This window comes from Pinus tabuliformis, chromosome 7 (genome assembly GCF_031772625.1).
Source record: "Pinus tabuliformis cultivar Carrire ecotype Pingquan chromosome 7, CPIR1, whole genome shotgun sequence".
Lineage (NCBI taxonomy): Eukaryota > Viridiplantae > Streptophyta > Pinopsida > Pinales > Pinaceae > Pinus > Pinus tabuliformis.
The window spans coordinates 996825754-996843171 of NC_142293.1; the positions used below are offsets into that span (position 1 = coordinate 996825754).

General features: G+C 38.4%; 1 protein-coding gene across 4 annotated transcripts in view; it reads left to right on the forward strand.

Moving 5' to 3' along the window:
• LOC149250946 (uncharacterized) overlaps positions 1 to 17418 on the forward strand; it is a 528543-nt gene that overhangs the window by 437569 nt on the left and 73556 nt on the right. For all 4 annotated transcript variants that reach the window (XR_016266851.1, XM_089459290.1, XM_089459289.1 and 1 more), the window contains exon 18: positions 514 to 679. Coding sequence is in view for 3 of the 4 variants with exons in the window: in XM_089459290.1 (XP_089315416.1) it covers positions 514 to 679 (166 nt within the window). In the remaining variant the exon portion in view is untranslated. The remainder of the gene's footprint in view (positions 1 to 513; positions 680 to 17418) is intronic.

A 17418-nucleotide genomic window follows, 5' to 3' on the forward strand; every position in this document is an offset into this window, starting at 1 on the left:
AGAAATTGGAGAAGTAAAATGTGCATCATCCTAATGAAACCCGAAGCATATCCATGGCAAGATTACGACTGTATTCAATGGCAATGCTTACACCAGGAAAGATATTAAGAAGTGATTAATTTTATAGATGAATTTCTGCTGAATCTTTTCTGTATATCAAATGAGGAATATAATGCGTTGGAAGTTAGAGGTAAACATCCTAGTAAGATATTAATTCATAATGTCTTATGTAAACTGTAGTATTTATAAAACTGGTTCTTACTGTCCTTCTTTCATTCACTACAGAGATGTTTCTCATATATTCTTTTTATTTTGTGAAAAATGTAAAATGCTAACCATTGAGGAAAATTACACATGTCTTTTCTTGCATTGGTCATTTTGCCAGTTTATGTGAATTTACATATTGAAATTCCAGATTGCTGTTGTTCGACCATATACTAAATCCATCTTGATTCCTGACTTTGCAATTAGAATAAGTATACTTTTGTCTTTATGTTTTCTCCAAATTTTCAGGTCAGAGTCCATGACGATACTGTTTCATGTCTGCAAATAATGGAATCTTCTTGCCAACAAATGGTCACAGCATCTTGGGATGCAACTGTCAAAATTTGGACTATAGATGAGGGAAGGGGTTCCTGGGCCACAACCTTAGGCTCATCGAAGAACACCAGAAATGCTAGTAAGTATAGGGCGACTGATTATGATGGTTCATTCTGCCCGCTATGAAAATATGTCATTGAATTTTTATAAAGCCACCAAATTCTGATACTCCATGCCTTTGAACTCTGTTCTCATATTTTATTTTACTGAATAATATATGAGTTCTAAATCCTAGTTATAATGAAACTCATATGAGTTGTTTCTTTGATATGCCTTTTTTGGAATATTCGAATTGAGATGCTTCAAGAGGAAGAGATTTGTATGTGAAATGAACTGTAATTTTTATTGATGTCGAAAGAAGAACCACTAATCGTTAGTGGAACTGTAGAAGTAGGTAAGAAAAGGAAATTTATGTTCACACAGTACATGGTGCATGATAAGCCTTTGGCCTGAAAGGGGAGCAGTACGAGAGAGAGTCCTTCTTAGGTAAAAGGATACTCCAGAAGCTTTTTTGAGGAAGTGTGGAGAGCCAAGAGAAGTTCATGTCTCCTTGAAACAACAAAGTCTCATTTATTCTCTTGGATCCAGAGCAAGGTGCCTCCTGTCCACCAGACTACTTCTTAGCTTCAGTGGAGTAGCCATATATCTGTCTAGAGTTCCTTTCCTTTGATTTTGGATGGTAGGAGAGCAGAGATTCCTTGCTGCTGCACCCACCCACTGAGATTTACAGCCAGATCCCACCATGGCACATGGCAACTCAATAACAAGCCAATATCTCTGTTGCACCCGTTGTCCTCGGTCCTCAAGACTAGGAGGCCTTGAGATCATCCTCATCTCTCTCTCTCTCTCCCCCTTTTGATCTGCCTTGAGATGTCTAGTCTTCCAGTCTCAGACTCTCACTCTCACTTTACTGTACCTATGATACTATTATATATAATTTATTTTTTAGGTTTTGTTTAGACATAGTGCATAGCTAGATACTTATCTAGGTTTCATTTTTTCTTTCACTTTCTTTATCTTGTTTTTATCATTACTTAGGAATTGCTTTTGCACTCCTATAGTCTATTCACATTGAATGTATCTTCTAGTCCTATTGACCTACCTTTGTGGTCTATTGTTGGACATTATTGAAATTATTTTATCTTATCTTACCTTGGATGATATATGGATACTCCTGCCATGCAAATGGAATGGAGGGTGGGTGATGAGTCAGGGAAAAATAAAAATATTTATGCATGGTCTTACATTCATCTTCATACCAATGGTTCATGGGGAAACTACAGTGGGGACGACCAAGTTTGATGTGGTGGTGGTGAATCATATGTTGGTGAGAGTCTAGGGATGCCTCCCAAAGGGCCTTTGATAGTGAGTTGTGTTACCCACCATTTTGTGGGTGATATCCCTAGGAATATTTTTTTCTGCAAGATGGCTCTCAGTTGACAGCCAACAACACCTTGCAGCGACCAACTAGCTCATGTGCCATTTCTCCGCCACCTAAGCTATCAATGTGGTCCCTCACACATCTCTCATGATCATATGTTTGAAGGTGGGCCTCCTGAACCTAAAAGTGTGCCTTGTCATTTGGTAATTGAGTATTGTAGTTTGCTTATCATGGACACTTCTGGGCATGGATTAATGGGGGGATTCAGCGGAAAGAATGGGCTAGGTTTGTGCTCTTGTCCCCTAGTTCCCATTGGATGATTAATCTTGGATTCTAGTCCTGTGGTATCTCTTTTACTGTCCATTTGGCTTTAGGGATGGTATTTCACGGGAAACTCTGATTTTGGTTGCGTGGTCCTGCTCCCTCATCCACATATATCACCCCCTTTCCACTCATTACCCCATTCATCATTTCTCCCCCCTGGGCCCACATTCCTTCACTAGGTCCACATAGGGCTAGCTCTCCTCTTCCCCTTGTCCACACCTTGGGTCAAGCTTGGAATGATGCCTCGGAGGTTGATGCAACTAAAAAGAAAATAAAAAGCAAAATTGGCCACATTCAATAGGAAAATGTACCACAAAATTAGAAAAATCAATGTCGGGGCATCTCATATACCACGATTGCTCCCTCCTATACATTATATACCCTAGTGTGGGCTTCCCTTTTATTAGCTACCGTTGTACCCCAGCATGTGGCCCAGGGATGCCCCTTCTCATCCCCTATTTCATTCACCCTTCTATCACATACCACCACCTTTTAAAGGATGTACTTTGGACCAGTGTTGAACATATCAGTATCAACAAAATATTGGCAAGGGTCCAGAAAATATTTTATCGGCAATATCGGCAACTATCGGCAAGCATAAAAAATGCATATTATATTCATCTTTTTCAGATTTCTAAACATATAAAGCAATAACAACATGAACTAAACACATTGGCACATAAATATGAAGAAGGCACTGATATATATGATGTCAAATAGAAATGATACATCAAAATTCAAAGGCAATACCAAATCTTGCTGATCCCTGATAATTGTCCAATCAAAGACTCAAACAAAATAACATCACATATTCTGCTGATCTAGATCCCTGATAATTGTCCAATCAAGGACTCAAACAAAATAACATCACATATATAAAACTTTAAAAGTATTTCATCATCATGAGTTATGAACTTATATGTAGCAAAAGTTGCAAAACAAATAAAACTAGCAGCTATCTATTTGAGACCATTGGCCTCTCCCTAGTAGCTTTCTTTCTGTCTTGTTCAACGATTGCTTCAAGAGCTTTTTGTATAACCTCTGCACTGGAAACCATACAAGGCATTACATCTGCATCATGTGTAGAGAGTCTAACCAGATGGTATTTCAATCGTGTAATCCGTCCTGACATCTTGGTCCCGCACAATTTGCATGATATATATGCCTGATTTGCCCCACCAACAACCTCCCCATACTCCCAAAATGGGTCCAAGGCTTTTGGCATATTTGACATTTGTAGTGAACTAATCCAAACCTAGGGCACAAAAAAAAACAAAAGATTGGCATTAAACCCCCCAACACAAAAAATAATAAGTAATAACCACCTCATTTAAAAAAAATTACTACATTATTTACATTTTGCAATATGAATGAAAAATGGCAATAAGAGGGTGCATAAGAAAGTTGAAAAAAAAAATGAAGCCTGCTGTCCAAATATGGAGAAAACCTTTGCATTGGCTCATGGGCATGAAAATCATAGCAAATGGAAATAAACAAAGAAACAAAATGTTGGTAGGCAAAGAGGCAAGCAAGCATAACCCTAAATCTATGAAAAAAACATTAACATAGGGGTTTTTAAGAACATACTTGTTAATGGAAGAAATGAAGTTTGTCTCACTATTCTTCAATCTTTGATCCACATCCTTGTTAATGGAAGAAATGAAATTTGTCTCACTATTCTTCAATCTTTGATCCATATACTTGTTAATGGAAGAAATGAAGTTTGTCTCACTGTTCTTCAATCTTTGATCCACATCCTTGTTAATGGAAGAAATGAAATTTGTCTCACTATTCTTCAATCTTTGATCCATATACTTGTTAATGGAAGAAATGAAGTTTGTCTCACTATTCTTCAATCTTTGATCCATAAAAAAATCTTAGTTGGTGGTGATAATCGTTGTTTGATCCTCAAATCCTCCGTGACAACCACCACAAACTCTTCCCCTTCCTTCTCCAATACTCAGAAACAAAAATGAAGAAAAAAACGATTTTTCCTTTTTCTAGCCGCGGCAAAACACGCCCAGCGATATTTTATATCGTCTCGCGATATTTTGCCGAGATATCGTCGATATCTCAAAAATATCGCGATATTTTCGGGGAAAACCATGGACCACAGGTGGGGACTTCATAATGGCCTGCCCTTCCATAATGGGCTTCGGGATGTGCTAATGTCACCAAACTCCAAATGGGTTTAACCAAGTATCCTTTTAGGTGGTTCCTACTTCTAAAGGGGATAATGTGTCCAAGGTTGTGAAGATAATATCGGCGATATATTGCCGAATATCCGAAATATCGCCGAGAAAATATCGTGATATTTTTGGCTCCCAAAAAATATCGCGATATTTTATCGCCGCCAAAAATATCGCGATATTTTCTCAGCGATATTTCGGATATTCGGCGACATATCGCCGATATTATCTTCACAGCCTTGGACATATTATACCCTTTAGAAGTAGGAACCACCTAATAGGATACTTGGTTAAACCCATTTGGAGTTTGGTGACATTAGCACATCCCGAAGCCCATTATGGAAGGGCAGGCCATTATGAAGTCCCCACCTGTGGTCCATGGTTTGCAAGCTCTTTTACCCGATTTCTCTAATGACTTGTTGTACTGGAAGGCTAGGTGACGCATTGGATCTTATGCAAGATTGCAGATGGTCTCCATCTTGGGTTTGGTTTCCCTATACGAGGTCTTAACCCTCTAGAGGGCTACATTGGCACATGTAGGGTGTGCATTGAGAGCCATGGGCCTCCACAACAGTAGGCAACACTCCATTGATCCTCGAAGACATTCAAAGATTGCTCGAGATTGACCTATTGGACGAGGAAGATGCACCTAATTAATCTTTGCCCAGTTGGCCCCACAGATGTACCGTGCACTTGGCAAATGACCCAGGACTTGTGGGATGATGTGGCATCACCCTAGACCATCAACAGAGCCCTTACAGATGATCTACATGCATCTTCGACTCATTTGGAGACCCATGAGGTTGTTATTGTACCCCTGCACCCACTGGGAGCGACCTCTTAAGAGGCTTATTATTTCATTTGTGAGCTAGTTTGGTGGGCTTGTCACCAAAGGTTAGATTATTAGTACATTATTTTATTTTTGGGGCTTATGTAGGTCTAGGAGACTAATTTGAACTCCTCATTAGTATATAAATACAAGTGAGATGAGTTCATTTGATTATCATCACTTTGGATTCAATCTCTTTTGTCTCTTGAGAATTTCACACTTTTTCTTGGAGGAGGAATTGGAGCTTTATGGATGAATTTTGATGTTTGAATTTTGTTTATCTTATCTTGGAGCTTCTCTATTGTCAAATTGTGGATGGTTGGATATGTTCTATTACATGTAAGTACATGTTTTTAATGCTATCCTTATTTTACTTTGTCATATACATGGGATTGGGAATTTCGCTATTTATGAATTTTGATGTTTGAATTTGGTTTATCTTATCTTGGACCTTCTCTATTGTCAAATTGTGGATGGTTGGATATGTTCTATTACATGTTAGTACATGTTTTTAATGCTATTCTTATTTTATTTTGTCATATACATTGGATTGGGAATTTCTCTATTTTTAGGGCTAATCGCTGCATGCATTTACTACTTAAATTGTGGAATTTTGTCTCTATATAGCATCTCTCAATGTATGGGCCATGTAATTTTGAATGAAATTTCCTCCAAAGAATTCATCTTGATAAGCCATCACCTTTTGCAAGTCGATGTATAAAGCTGTAAGGTTGCTCCCCCTTGTCCTAGAAGACAAGCGAAGTAGTCTTAAGGTCTCCCTGAGCGCACTCTTTGCATACATCATCTCGTTCAGTACTTAGTTCTGGAACTCCTGATACTGTTTTCCTGAGAATTCTCAGAGCCCCATGGTGTAAGTGTCCCATCCTCCTGTGCCATAGTTCATTCAAATCTTTGTCTCCATTACTACCTATCAATGCCATTGGTGATTTTAGTTGCAACCTGTACAACCTGTTACTTCTTATTCCAATTTGGACCTTCTTTTTCCAACTTGGGTGTTTAACATGCACTTTCTCCTTAATGAAGAAAATATCATAGCCCTTGTTTTGAAGTTGAGATACAGTGAGTAAGTTCATCTCTAATCTTGGCACATGCAACACATTGGTTGCTCGAAGCCGCTCTCCTGCTTCGGTTTCAAAGACCACAATACCTTTTCCTATTGGAGTACACTTTGCCTTTTGAAAATTCATTCTTTCTTCCTGATAATCTGAAAAACATTCTTGGATTCCTGTCATATGATAATAAGCTCCATTGTCTATATACCAAACCTTATAGGAGGCAGAGCTTGCTAACCAAACAACTTCCTCTTACAATCTGGAAGCTAACATAGAATAATCGTAATCCATGTCCCTTGTGCATTCCTCTGGAAATCTGCGCGAGTCCCCTTGAGTGGATGCCTCTGCATCATGCTCTTGACCCATAGTTTATTTTCCTGTCGTGTTGTCGGAGCTTTGCTATGATATCATGTGAAAATTTCTAAACTGAAATTCAACTGTAGCAACTGATTTATTTCACCTACTTATTATTCACAATATGTTATTTACGAAATCCCTTCAAGAAATACTAAAATAAATTCTACTGCAGTTATCACATAATTACTCAGAGAAAAATACATGCATAAGAACCAATCACATCAACACAGTTGTTTTTGGACAATTGTCTCCGAAAAAACCCAATGCGGGAAAACCGGTGCAACAGATGAGGGCTTTATTAATATTCAACGACAATTTCTTTTACAAGGAATGATTTTACAGAGACACTGAAAGGAAACACCTGAGACTTTCCCTTTGAGACATTCTGACAGTTTGGAGACCCTGCTCCCACTCTTGTGTCACCTCTGCGTCACTCTGCGTAGCTCAACGTGGCTAACATAGAATAGTCGTAATTCATGTCCCTTGTGCATTCTTCTAGAAATTTGCGCGAGTCCCCTTAAGTGGATGCCTTTGCATCTATGTTGCAGGAAATGTGGTATAGAGGTTCGTTTCCGTACGGAAACGGGTACGAAACGAGGAAACGCGTTTGGTACGGCCGTGAAACTCGTTTCCGGCCGTACTGCCACGTTTCCTGAAACGGAAACGTGGCCAGTACGGCTGGAAACGCATTTCAGGGCCGTACGACCCATGTTTCCTCATTAACTTGTGTTTCTTTTAATTTTTATTTTTTTTTAATTTGTTTTTTAATTTACTTTTAGGGTATGTTAGTGACTTCTTGTTGCTTCTAGATGCATGTCTAAAGTTATAAAAGTGAATTTTTGCCCTAGTGTTGATTTGCAATTCATCAGGAAGTTTGAGGGATATGCAGTTCATGGTAATGTTAAATTCTTAAAGTAAAAGCGATATTCTCCTTTATTTTTCATTTTCATCTTTTTACTTAAATTTTTAACATTACCATGAAATGACTCAGGATGTTTGAGAGTGGTTTCGCCCTCATTGGATTTCATATGGAGAAAGTAGAATTTTAGATCTCACTCAAAATCCAGCAGACTTATTTGTTTTTCAGGATTTCAGGATTGGAGGGATTGTAATGTTTCCATTGGATTTTATCATGTACTAGAGTATGGAACTTGTATTTAATCAAGAGAACCAAGCCCTCTATGCAAGGGAAACTCCCAATAATCAAGATCATGTATGGTACTAGGGTATGAAACATGTATTTAATCAAGAGCACTAAGGTCGTTCGACTATGTAGGAGGAGACTCCCAATACAACAATGGTCATTCTAAAGAATGGGATGTGGATGCAAAAAATCCTGATTTGGATCTCTCTCTTGCAGCCTTATAGTCTTTATTGTACTTGCAGCCTCATATATTAATATAAATAAAGGCTGACTTTGAGATTTGGATATATAATAAAGGTTGCTTTTGGATATTCCGATATTTTTATTTTCATTATGTGATCATTCATGAGTAAATGTGATGTAAATTAAATCTTAATGTTTAAGTGTAATAAATTATAATGTATCATTTATGGTTTATGATTGCACACACACATATATATATATATATATATTATATATATATATTATATATATATATAAATATTTTCAATATATATATATATATATATATATATGTTCGCGTTTCCCCGTTTCCAAAATTTGGGGAGGTCGCGTTTCGTATCGCTTCCCGTTTCGGAAACTCGTACCCGTTTCCCTGTTTCGTGCAACTTTGCTTTGCATCATGCTCTTGACCCATAGTTGATTTTCTTGTCGTGTTGCTAGAGCTCTGCTCTTATACCATGTGAAAATTTCTAAATTGAAATTCTACTTGCAACAAATGATTTATTTCACCTACTTATTATTCACAATAAGTTATTTACGAAATCCATTCAACAAATATTAAAATAAATTCTACTGCAGTTATCACACAATCACCCAGAGAAAAATACATGCACAAGAACCAATCACATCAACGCAGTTGTTTTTGGACAATTGTCCCCGGGGAAACCAATACGGGAAAACTGGTGCAGCAGATGAGGGCTTTATTAATCTTCAACAACAATTGCTTTACAAGGAATGATTTTACAAATAAACTGAAAGAAAACACCTGAGACTTTCCCTTTGAGACATTCTGACACTTTGGAGACCTTGCTTCCACTCTTGCGTCGCCTCCGCGTCACTATGTGTGGCTCTTAGTGGCTTTGCGTCACCCTGTGTGAGGGCTGCGTCTCTCCTTTGGACTGTGTCTCTCTCTGCGTTGTCTCCCACTGTCCCTGTGTCACCTCCTCCTCAGTCACTGCCTGCTGCTGATGCCCTCCTCTTCCTCCACCATGGAACTCTCCCTCTGAAATTGATCTCCTATACTTGAGAATCGATTTTCCTAGAGATACTGAGTATCTGTTGGTGCGTCTCCAAATGATCCTCAAGTCTTCTCTTATACTTTTCATGTTGATGAATCAATGACTGAGATTAAGTCTCTAATCAACGACTAAAATTAATACAGACTTGATCCTCGTCTCTTAGAAGCTTCTCACCCTTATCTTTATTAATACCCATTAATATTTTTATTTTCCTAAGTTTAGACTTAGGAACCCATTAAAAATATTAATTATTTTAATAACTCCTCATTTGGGTGGAATTTCTCAAAACGATTTCTGGGTCTTGGAGATCTCATGTGCCCTAGCCTCTCCTCCAAATTTAAAGGCTAGAGCACATCCGATGCTACCAAAAATCGACATTTCTTGACAACATAGCCCTCCCAAAAGTTCGATTTCCTAGCTTCTCTTACATTGGCATGTCATTAAGGCCTCCAATTTTGAAGCCATTCTGATGGTGGCGTTGTGAGATAACCCAAGCCCTAGCTCCAAGATCAAACTTTGCCCTTGTATTCCCAAGGCTAGTGCCTCATAGGATCAATTTGACACCTTGAAGGGAGAATTTTTGCGTTGATCCTTACCCCTTGTCTGAGTTAAGAATTGTGAAAATTCCACAAACCAGAATTCCTGCTACAACAACTGATTAAACTTCTCCTATTTGTTAATTACTGAAACAAATTATTTATTACTTCCTACAACAAATATCGAAGCTAATACACTGCAGACTACACCAATTAAATAATATGCCCAAAACAAGAACAAAACAGTAGAGAAAGATACAACACAAGTGACAATTGTTTTTGGACAAACTCCTCAGAAAAACCCAATGCGGGAAAACCGGTGCAACAACTCTGAGGGTTTTTATTATTATGCAGTAGTTTTCTGAATACAGCTTTGGATGCCCTCCCGACAATCTAGTTACAGAGAAATACAACTGGCAGAAGAAATTTGTGAGATTACCTCACTCAACCCGGCAAGTCTCCGCTGATCTGGTAGCTAAATCAACATGTCCCCGACTATTTCTGTGTTGCCTCTACGTAGGCCCTGCGTTAGCCTCTAAGGCCAATGTCACATGGTTCGGGTTCGAATTCGAGTTCGACGATGATTAAGTTCGATTCGAATTCGAATTTTCTAATAAAGTTCGAATGGGGTTCGCCATTTAATATAATCCAATATAATATTTATTTATTAAATTTGCAATCCTTTATATATACAAACATTATTATATTTAACATAGAATTTAATTGAACTTAATATGCATCTCACTATAATATTAATATATTATTTTTTAATATATATAAGAGAATAATAAATAAATAAAGTAAATTGTTTATAATACAATTTTAATGAGAAAAGATATTCAAATAAAATTTAATATATAATTCATTATTATGAATATATTATTTTTTTAATATGTATAAAAGAATACATATCTAAAATAAAATTATAAAATTATATGAATGTGATTCAATTTTTTTTAAAAAGGGGAAAAAATGAAAAAGTTAAAATCATTTGATTTTGGCGAACCATTTGATTTTTCATGTATTAAATTTACAAGACTATTTGATCAAGAAAAATTCCCATTCCCAATAATCTTGAGAGTGTCTTATCACGAGAATGACACGATCAATCATGCGAAGTCCAGCGTCACGAGGATGGCATAGATCGATCATCGAGGATCCATATGGTGGACGCCCTATTTACAGATGTATGAAATTATTGGCGCAATTGGGTAGACGAGTTAAATTCTTTGCCCTATTCACAGATGTAACTACAATTTATTCATGCAATGGGGCAGACTAGTTATTCTTTTTTAGCCAAAATATTTCGCACAACTGGACAGACCAGTTGAAACCGAAATTTATCGAACTTATTCAGAGCGTGATAAGTGGAAGGTCTGCGGGTTTGACCTTATGACCTTCCAACAATAATATGCTTTATTACAGCAATACAATAACCAAAATGCCAACTAGCAACATCGAAATTTATCGAACTTAACCCGAACCTGAAATTTTTTTTGAAGGTTCGCCGAATTTCGAACCTCAAGGTTCAAGTTCGACGAACCCTGTGACACTGTCTAAGGCTCTACGTCAGTTCAATTGGTAATCGATTTGCCTTCTGTAGTTTGCAACCCTCCCTGCTCAGAAATGTCAGCTACCTCAGCAATTTCTGACTTATGCTTGGAGAACTGTGTTGCTTATGCGTGAGCCCTTCTGGCTCAACATCAACCTTTGCGTGAGCCCTTCTGGCCCAGCATTAACCCCTCTTGGGTCATGCGCTGCCTCCTTCTGTTGTCTCTCTGCCTCTCTGCTGCATTTCCTAGGCTCTAGAGAAAATACTCGAAACCAACTATCTCTGCCCCTCACTGCACAAGCTCACTATCGATATTCTCTTGACAGCTGCTCTACTTCAGAAAATCGAACTTCTCAATTCACTCTGTGTCTTCCAAATGACCCTCAAGCTTCCTTAAATAATCTTCTCGTTGACATTCAACGGCCTAAATTAGAAGCTAATCAATGGCTAAGATCATTTCTTATTGATCCTTGTCTTCTTCTAGAAGTTATTAATACCCATTAATTATTTTAATTTCCTAACTTTAGACTTAGGGTCCCATTTAAAATAATTAATTATTTTAATAAAATTGTTTCTGGGTGGAATTCCCAAAATGTTTTTTGGGTTCTTTGGAATACATGTGCCCAAGCCTCCCTGCAAATTTTGAGACTTAGTGCACATCCGAAGCTACCAGAAATCAACACTCCCTCTTAGCAAGGAATGTGCTCTAGCAATGCACCCTGCTCAAGCATTACTGTGTTCTACAACATCTCGCTTTGCGCTGCTGATGTCTGACATGTTGTCCACCAACTACTGTGCAAATGTTGCAGCTGTACTGCTGCTGACCTTGCCACTGTCAACACTGCATCCGTACTTCAACTCCCTCTGAATTTCTACATCCGTGTTGTTGCTGGCACTGCCGCTGCCAACTACTCCTGCACTACAAACTGTTGCTGCTACTGCATCAGCAGCGGAAAAACATCCCAAATTATTGAACTAATTGTGTTCAGTATGATACCATGTGAATGGTGGAAGCTGATTGCTGCTATTGTCTTTGCGTTGACGCTTTGAATCTTTTGCACTGTTGCTGAGCTCTGCTCTATGCCATCTGCATTGTTGCTGACCTCTGCTCTGTGCCATCTGCACTGCTGCTGACCTCTACTCTGTGCCATTTGCACTGCTGCTGACCTCTACTCTGTGCCATCTGCACTGCTGCCAACCCTGCTCTGTGCTGCTCAGTCTCTGGTGCTCCTAGCCACTGCAACTGTCTCTCTGACACTCCTCGACACCATCCGACGCTAGTCCATCTTGCTACCACAAAACTGGGCTCCTGTAGCAAGGTAATGATCCAAGAGGTGGGCTCCTCAAGGATCCTGCCCATCTGTAGCTCTTTTGAACTACAACTCCAAATCAACCCACCTCTCTCCTAGAGGTATCTCGATTGTCATGGCGAACTCCTCCTCGATCTTCACGGGTGCAGCCTTCGGATCGTGCTTCTCATCTTTGTCCTTCTTCCTGAGAGGACATTGTGTTGCGTAGTGACCCATCTCACCACACTTGAAGAACTTTATCTTCGAAACGCCCTTCTTACGTCTCCACTACTCCTGTTGCCCCTTCGATGCAAGGGCTGCATTCTCCTCTTCCTCCTTGGGCTTCGACCCACTACTGCGGCTTCTGTCAAGCTTACACTTGACTAGATCTCTCCTCAGCTCCTCTTGCTTAAGAGATGCCCACATCTCATCCCGATTTGGCAAAGTCGCCCTGCCCAGGATACTTTGGACAAAGACTTGCCACTCATCTGAGATAAAATTGAGGGCTAGTCTAACCAACTCGGAATCTTGAGGTGTAGAACCAACAACTGATAACTCAACTCAGGTCTTCTGAAGCTTTGTGAGAAATGGATCCACAAGCTCCCCCTTCTGCGTCTGAGCAAATCTCAGTTTCTGCTCAAGGTACATCTTTTGCTGCTTGGAAGATTCCTGATACAGCGTAGACAATGCATCCCACATCTCCTTAGCAGTCCCTCTACTAGTGATGTGACAGACAACACGATCCTTCACTCCGTCGAGGATCATTCTCTTTGCCTTTGCCATTTCTACCTTGTACTTCTTCAACGAACCTGCATCTATAGGCACAACCACCACGCTGTCGACATATCTCTTGAGAGCATGCTCATCTAGAAGGATTGACATCCTTGCCTTCCAGATGGCGTAGTTGGATGCTCCGTCCAATCTATCTTGATCCCTCAAGGCAGTGGTTGGCATCTTTGCCACAAATGTCGAAAATCTCCTCTTTGCTTCTCACTACTGCTGCTCAGCCAATGAGAAAACAAATTTCTTGGCGGGAAGTCTTATTGAGGAAAAGTTCCTTCACTGTGCTCCTCTTCTCTTCTGACGTCTTTCTGCCCAACAAAACGGCCTGCAGAAAAACTGTGTCCCACCAGCTCTTCCTCACGCTGAGGGTTCAACGCTGCTCCCTTTGCCATGACAAGATTTCGATTTGGAAGCCCTTCTCTCTATTGACTCACTCAGAGAGAGACTGCCTTGAAATTCAGCCCTCCGGCTAGGACTATGCAAACCCCTCTAGGGATTCGAACCGCTGCCTCCTACAGCTTTTTCGACCTCCTTTTCTGCTCAGCGTCAAGTTCTTTGGCACTGTTTTTCTTGTCTCACGTACACTTGCTCTGATACCATGTGAAAATTCCATAAACCAGAATTCCTACTGCAACAATTGATTAAACTTCTCTTATTTGTTAATTATTGAAACAAATTATTTACTGCTTCCTAGAGCAAATATTGAAGCTAATACACTGCAACCTACACCATTAAATAATATGCCCAAAACAAGAACAAAACAATAGAGAAAGATACAACACAAGTGACACAGTGGTTTTTGGACAAACGTCCCTGGAAAAACCCAATGCGGGAAAACCGGTGTAGCAGCTTTGAGGGTTTTTATTATTATGCAGTAATTTTTTGGATACAACCTTGGATGCCCTCCCAGCAATCAATTTATAGAGAAATACAACTAGCAGGAAAAATTTGTGAGATTACCTCACTCTACTCGGCAAGTCCCGGCTGATTCGGCAGCTAAGCTAATGTGTCCCCGACTATTTCTGTGCTGCTTCTGGGTATTCCCTGTGTTAGCCTCTAAGGCTCTACATCAGTTCAACTGGGAATCGATTTGCCTTCTGGAGCAGTGTCCGACCCTCCCGGCTCATAAATGTCAGCTCCCTCAGCAAATTCGGACTTCTGCGTGGAGAACTGCGTTGCTTCTGTGTGAGCCCTTCTGGCTCAGCGTCACCCCTTCCTGGGTCCTGCGTTGCCTCCTTCTGGTGTCTCTCTGCCTCTCTGATGCTTATCCTGGGCTCTGGAGAAGATACTCCAACCCAACTATCCCTGCCCCTCACTACACAAGCTCACCATCGATATTCTTTCGACAGCTACTCTACTTCAGAAAATCGAACTTTTGAACTCATTCTTTGTTTCTTCCAAATGACACTCAGGATTCCTTAAATAATCTTCTCGTTGACATTCAACGGCCCAGATTAGAAGCTAATCAATGGCTAAGATCATTTCTGCTTGATCCTTGTCTTCTTCTAGAATTTACACCCACAGCTAGATTAATACCCATTAATTATTTTAATTTCCTAAGTTTAGACTTAGGGTCCCATAAAAAATAATTAATTATTTTAATAAAACCATTTTTGAGTGGAATTTCCCAAAACACTTTCTGCGTTATTTGAAATACATGTGCCCAAGCTTCCCTGCAAATTTTGAGACTTAGAGCACATCCGATGCTACCAAAAATCAACAAGAACATCATTGGTCGCTAAATTTTGCCCCTTAACCTAGGCTAGGTCCACTTGGTCCCATGTGGTCCCACACCTTTGAAAAGTCAATTCTTTAAGAACCATTCGAGAAGTCAAGTTCAATATGGATTCTGGGATTGGGAAACTCTTTCATAAGGCATATTCCTCTAACCTAACCCTCAAATCCTCACCTCCTCACCCTAGAAATCTTTGTACCTTGCTTAACAAGCAAGTAAGCTCTATTCTTTAAACCCTTCTAGGAAAAGGATTATTGGGGTCACTTCACATCCATTGGTCGATTCATCCTTCACAAGTGACCTCCTATATAATGGGTATCCTCCCATCAGTGAAAATCTGTAAAGAGTACAAAGTCTTAGCTGAAGTGACAGTGGGCTAAGCCTCCATCGTTGCCCTTTGATCTAGCAGTTGTCCCTTTAGGAGTCCTATTTAATGATACTAATAATTAAATAACTACTGATATACTACATAAAGTATAACTTCAGGACAAATTTTTTTGATGGAGGGGTGTATGTAATGATCCACCTACAATTTAAAACAGAATGTAAATATTAGCATGCCTACAAGACATGCATATGATAGCTACATATGCATGTATCGCATATGCTACATCAGTATATATGCAAACCATTTATAAAAGTCCAGTGAATGAATTATTAACATACGAGGTAAATACCTAAATTCGTCAGAATCAAATAAATATATACTTATGGAATACTTGTTATACCACCACTATAAAATAACTAATACATTATTCCAAATATATTAATACAAAAGAATTTAATTAAATAAAAGAAATTATATATATATTACATTAAAAAATAACTATGTAAACCTAAAGGTTCTAAATTAAATTATTAAAGTTAAAAGTTAAAACAGAATTATGTTGTTATAAAATAATTAATTTTTAAATTTAAGATCAAACATTAAAAGAAATAAAATAATATTAAATAAACATCAATGAAAAGGGAATACGTAAATCAATAAAACTGGTGAGTGTCAAATAAAGCATAGCTACCTCAAATCACTATGAGGAGCCATGCAAAGGGACAGGGGGTAACAATCCTCATCTCACAGCCACGACGGCGGACACTGAATGAAAGGTGGCTCTAAGCAATAAAATAGAAGGGAGTGCAGCGGAGAAGGGATCCTTGGGTTGGACTGGAGAATGCAATGCAGGAAGGAAGAACTTACAGTGAAGAATTACAGTTAGAGCTAGTGTCATAGGGTTCGCCGAACTTGAACCTTGAGGTTCGAAATTTGGCGAACCTGAAAAAAAAGTTCAGGTTTGGGTTAAGTTTGATAAATTTCGATATTGCTAGTTGGCATTTTGGTTATCGTATTGTTTTAATAAAGCATATTATTGTTGGAAGGTCATAGGGTCAAACCCGCAGACCTTCCACTTATCACACTCTGAATAAGTTCGATAAATTTCGGTTTTAACTGGTCTGTCCAATTGTGCGAAAGATTTTGGCTAAAAAAGAATAACTAATCTGCCCCATTGCATGAATAAATTGCAGTAGTTACATCTATGAATAGGGCAAAGAATTTAACTCATCTGTCCAATTGCGCCAATAATTTCATACATCTGTAAATAGGGCGTCCACCATATGGATCCTCGATGATCGATCTATGCCATCCTCATGACGCTGGACTTCGCATGATTGATCGTGTCATTCTCGTGATAAGACTTTCTCAAGATTATTGGGAATGGGAATTTTTCTTGAACATCAAACAGTCTTGTAAATTTAATACATGAAAAATCAAATGGTTCGCCGAAATCAAATGGTTTTAAACTTTTTCATTTTTTACCCTTTTTAAAAAAATTTGAATCACATTCACATAATTTTATAATTTTCTTTTGGATACGTATTCTTTTATACATATTAAAAAAAATAATATATTCATAATAGTGAACTATATATTAAATTTTATTTGAATATCTTTTCTCATTAAAATTGTATTATAAAAAATTACTTTATTTATTTATTATTCTCTTACATATATTAAAAAATAATATATTAATATTATAGTGAGATGCATATTAAGTTCAATTAAATTCTATGTTAAATATAATAATGTTTGTGTATATAAAGGATTACAAATTTAATAAATAAATATTATATTGGATTATATTAAAAATATTATTTATATATAGTCGAATTTAATGGCAAGCCCCATTCGAACTTTATTAGAAAATTCGAATTCAAATCAAACTTAATCATTGCCGAACTCGAATTCGAACCCGAACCATGTGACATTGGTTAGAGCAACCTTAATTGTCCTTGAAGCTTTTGGGCACGGGGGCCAAATTACTTCAAATTTGAAGTATTTTGGAGCTGGGCACTGAGATTTTGCCCAGTTTCGCAGGGAGGTGTTGGACT